Below are 3,724 nucleotides of genomic sequence, written 5' to 3' on the forward strand. Positions count from 1 at the left end.
TTCACGCTTTCCAATAAAGCGGATAAACTGGAGCCACTCTCCTCTCTAGTCCCATTACCCTAAATCGCATTACCAGTTCTGTTCTAGAAGTCGATTGTTCAAAACGACTTCAGTGGAAAACGCACACGAAGGAACAGTACGTAAACTTCACTGCAACTGCAAGTATAAATAATTAAATTTACTGAAAAATCACAAAAATCCTAGAGAGAAATCTATGGAGTTTGAGGTGAGAGTAGTAGGGGGAATAGAGAGTTGCTATGTATCTCTACCACTCTCACTCATCCAAACCCTACAGTCCGGTTATCTTCCTCCAATTCTTGCAGTTGAACTTCGCTCCGGTGCTAACCTCTGGCATGTGGCGTGGTCCGGTTCCCTTTCCTCTTCATCTCCTTCCTCAATTGAGGTGAGTTTGGTTCATAATTCAGTTATTTATTTGATGAGTTTTCTTATCTACGGCCGCGGTGATATATATATTTTTTGGTTATAGATTGCTAAGCAGTATGCGGAGTGTATTGGATTAAGTGACCGTACGGTGGTTAAAGTACGAATTGTTAGCAATTTACTGAAAGCTACGCTTGTGACGGTTGAGCCTCTCACGGAGGATGATTGGGAGATTGTCGAGCTCAATTCCGAGCTTGCTGAAGAAGTTATTCTGAAGCAGGTTTTCGCTCAATTGTGCATGTTTGGCCAAGCTTTAAGCTTAAAAAATTTACTTATAAGTTTACTTGCTCGTAAAAGATTAAGTTCTAAAATAAATGGTCCTTTTTTTCTAATTACAGTAAGTTGGATTAGTTATAAGCATAGCCAATAAATTTGTCATTGCATAAAAAATTGAAGTTTGAATGATTGTGTTCAATCGTATTGCGTCACATTTGATATTTGATAAATTTTAGAGTGACTGAAGGCTTTAAAAATCCTCTATGCACTGCCTGCAGGTCGGGATTGTCCATGAAGAAATGAAATTTCCTCTGTGGTTGCATGGGCAAACAATTGTTAATTTTCTTGTTGTCTCAACCTTACCCAAGAAACCAGTAGGTATAGTGTATTCTACTACTTCTCAACTCCTTGAGATCACTTGACTTCATTGGTTATATTCAATTTTGAATAATGGTACTTATTATGCACCCGTTTGGCCTCCATTTCTTAAAACCCATTTTCCCCCAAATTCATTTTCAACCACACATTTTATGGGAATCACAACTTTTATCAATTTTTCAATTACACATTTCACCAACTTTTATCAAAATCCATTAAAAATCTAACTTCATCCAAACCAAACAGGGGCTATGTATTGTTCCTGGATATGAGAGAATTTAGTGTTGGTTATATGTGAGTGTGATGGGTTTGTGTAGCAAGTTTGGTTAACGATTTTGATTTTTGATAGGTGAGAGTGAGATCCATGTAGTCAGTACGATTTATATGCATACTCTTACATATATTTAATTTCGAATTTATGATATGCATAAGCCTAAATCGTTGAATCCACAATGGTGAACTTGTTGGTGGAGCAGTTGGTTTCATGTAGAGACTTGAGAGTTAGAGAAACTGACATGCATTAGAATTAATAATGGTAGTAGTTCTCATCCACTTGATAAGAAGTAAAACAAATGGTTTGCAGCAGAATTTGCTTTATACTTTAGCTGCTGCTTTTTTGGTCCAAGTATAATGTTGGCATACCTTTCCGTATATCAAAGCACTGGTATTAGCTTCTACAGACAGTTGTAGTTGGATTGCTTGAACCCATTTTACATTGCGTATATTCTTGAGATGATCAAATATTTTTGAATTACTATCTTTGATGTGTGAGATTGTTATCAGTCCAACTTGTTCCTGGAACTGAAGTAGCAGTTGCCCAAAAGAGACGCAAAAGGATATTAGATCCTCTTGAAGATTCGTCCATACAAGCTATAAAGAGAGATCATTCTATCACGAAAGCACTACTGAGAGTCCAAGATTCAGACTCTAGATTTCTTCACAACTATAAGGTGGATGATATCACGATGGATGTTGTCTTCACTTCTGCTGTCTTTATTCATCCAGAAACAGCGAAAAAATATTCTTTCAGCTCTTCTCAGTTAGTAGTGATATCTCCTAGATTTCTAACCAAAGAGAACAAGAAAAATCATGAAAGAGAAGGTCTACATATTAAAAGCAGTTCTACTGAAAAGGAACTCAACAGTGGAATTCTTGCTGATAAGCACGATAACCATCAAGTTATTGTTCGTCTATTATTCTCAGAGTCAGTGGCAAGAGGACATGTAATGCTTGCCCAGTCTCTTCGACTTTATCTGGGAGCTGGATTACATTCATGTATGTTTATTCTGATAACTTCATTGTTTCTATATTCAAACACTGCTTTTGCAATATTTTTGTTGCGGCATTTTATTGTATAAAATCACACAATTTCCTGCAATGGAATTTAGTCTTCGGCCACTTAGATATATTCTTGCACATTATTCTTGTATGTCACTCTCATCGATAAAAAAATGGACAATTCGGTAAGAAATTGATAGACTGCAATATCTAATTATGCTTATACATGACTAGCAACAACATTTTGATGTACCTTAATAAACAACTATTATCTGTCAACTGCTGGATATTCCTTAGAGGCAAGTTCATCTATCCGTTCATGTTCAAGATTTGCTATTGTTTTAGCAATTTGATTCATCATAGATGAATACTTTAACATAGATTTCAATTTATTTTACTACTGTTAAATATAGATTTGAATCACATCTTCCAGTGAAAAACTCACTTTTTTTCATTTAGGATTCATTTTTCTTTGTTTAATGTTGAGATAGCCATTCATTGTTTTTCTGGAGCATTTACCTAGACACTCACAATTACTTGAGCTCGGTCTGTTCAGCTGTTATCTTCCAGTATGAGAAAAGAATATTTCTTGGTATCATTTTATCTATTTACCCTGTAAATCGTTCTATCGTCCTAGTTCCTTGTTTTTTTTCCATATATAGAATATCGCCCTTTCCTCCTCCCCCCCTCCTTAAATTTTTCGAGCCAGACTTTTTATGAAATACTTTCTTTTGGCTTTCAGGGGTAGATGTGAAGAGATGCAACATTAACGAGAAGAAAGACATTCCTTCAGTTTCAGTTTCACCTTGCCAATTGAAGTCATTTCCAAAGAAGGAAGCTTTTGCAAATAATGGTGCGGAATTTCTAAATGCCCACAATAATCATAAAACAAAAGATGTGCTTCGCGGGACCAACACAAATGCTGAAATGGGTGCTGGAGGTTGGTCAACACATGAGAAGATTTTTGCATCTTTGTTTGCTGAATCTTGTGGCAATGGGACTGAAGAAATTGTTACCAAGGCCGGAACTAAAAGGGCTGTAACTACTCTTGTGCGTGCATGGTGTCAAGCTCAACTTGATTCCATTGTTTCGAGTACAGGGTTAGATATAAATTCTTTGGTTATCGGAAACAAATCATTACTTCACTTGAAAGTGCAGGATTACAGACTAACCAATCATGGTAAGGTACAAAAACCTAATGCCCATTTCCCAAAAACAAGGAATCAAACCAAAGCACCAGATGTTGATGTCCTATATGTTTTGTCACTCTTTGAGGATTCTCTTCATGGTGAAAGTCTTGACGCATACGAACTTGTATTTGATGAAAAAGGTGGGGATTTGAGAAATTTAGATGTTTTGCTTGAAAAGCTGCAGTTGGGTGATGCTGTATCTATTCACGCTCTCCAAGAAA

At 36.4% G+C, this 3,724-nt stretch overlaps 1 protein-coding gene across 1 annotated transcript in view; it reads left to right on the forward strand.

Annotated features, from left to right (window-relative positions):
* Positions 1 to 214: 214 nt before the first annotated feature.
* Positions 215 to 3,724, forward strand: part of LOC111394901 (peroxisome biogenesis protein 1-like) — a 17,177-nt gene continuing 13,667 nt past the window's right edge. Inside the window, exons 1-6 of the mRNA XM_023020950.1 lie at positions 215 to 403; positions 488 to 778; positions 936 to 1,035; positions 1,819 to 2,310; positions 2,801 to 2,905; positions 3,056 to 3,699. Of these exons, the coding sequence (XP_022876718.1) occupies positions 215 to 403; positions 488 to 778; positions 936 to 1,035; positions 1,819 to 2,310; positions 2,801 to 2,905; positions 3,056 to 3,699 (1,821 nt within the window). The remainder of the gene's footprint in view (positions 404 to 487; positions 779 to 935; positions 1,036 to 1,818; positions 2,311 to 2,800; positions 2,906 to 3,055; positions 3,700 to 3,724) is intronic.

Source organism: Olea europaea, chromosome 5 (genome assembly GCF_002742605.1).
Source record: "Olea europaea var. sylvestris chromosome 5, O_europaea_v1, whole genome shotgun sequence".
In the NCBI taxonomy this organism is placed as follows: Eukaryota; Viridiplantae; Streptophyta; class Magnoliopsida; order Lamiales; family Oleaceae; genus Olea; species Olea europaea.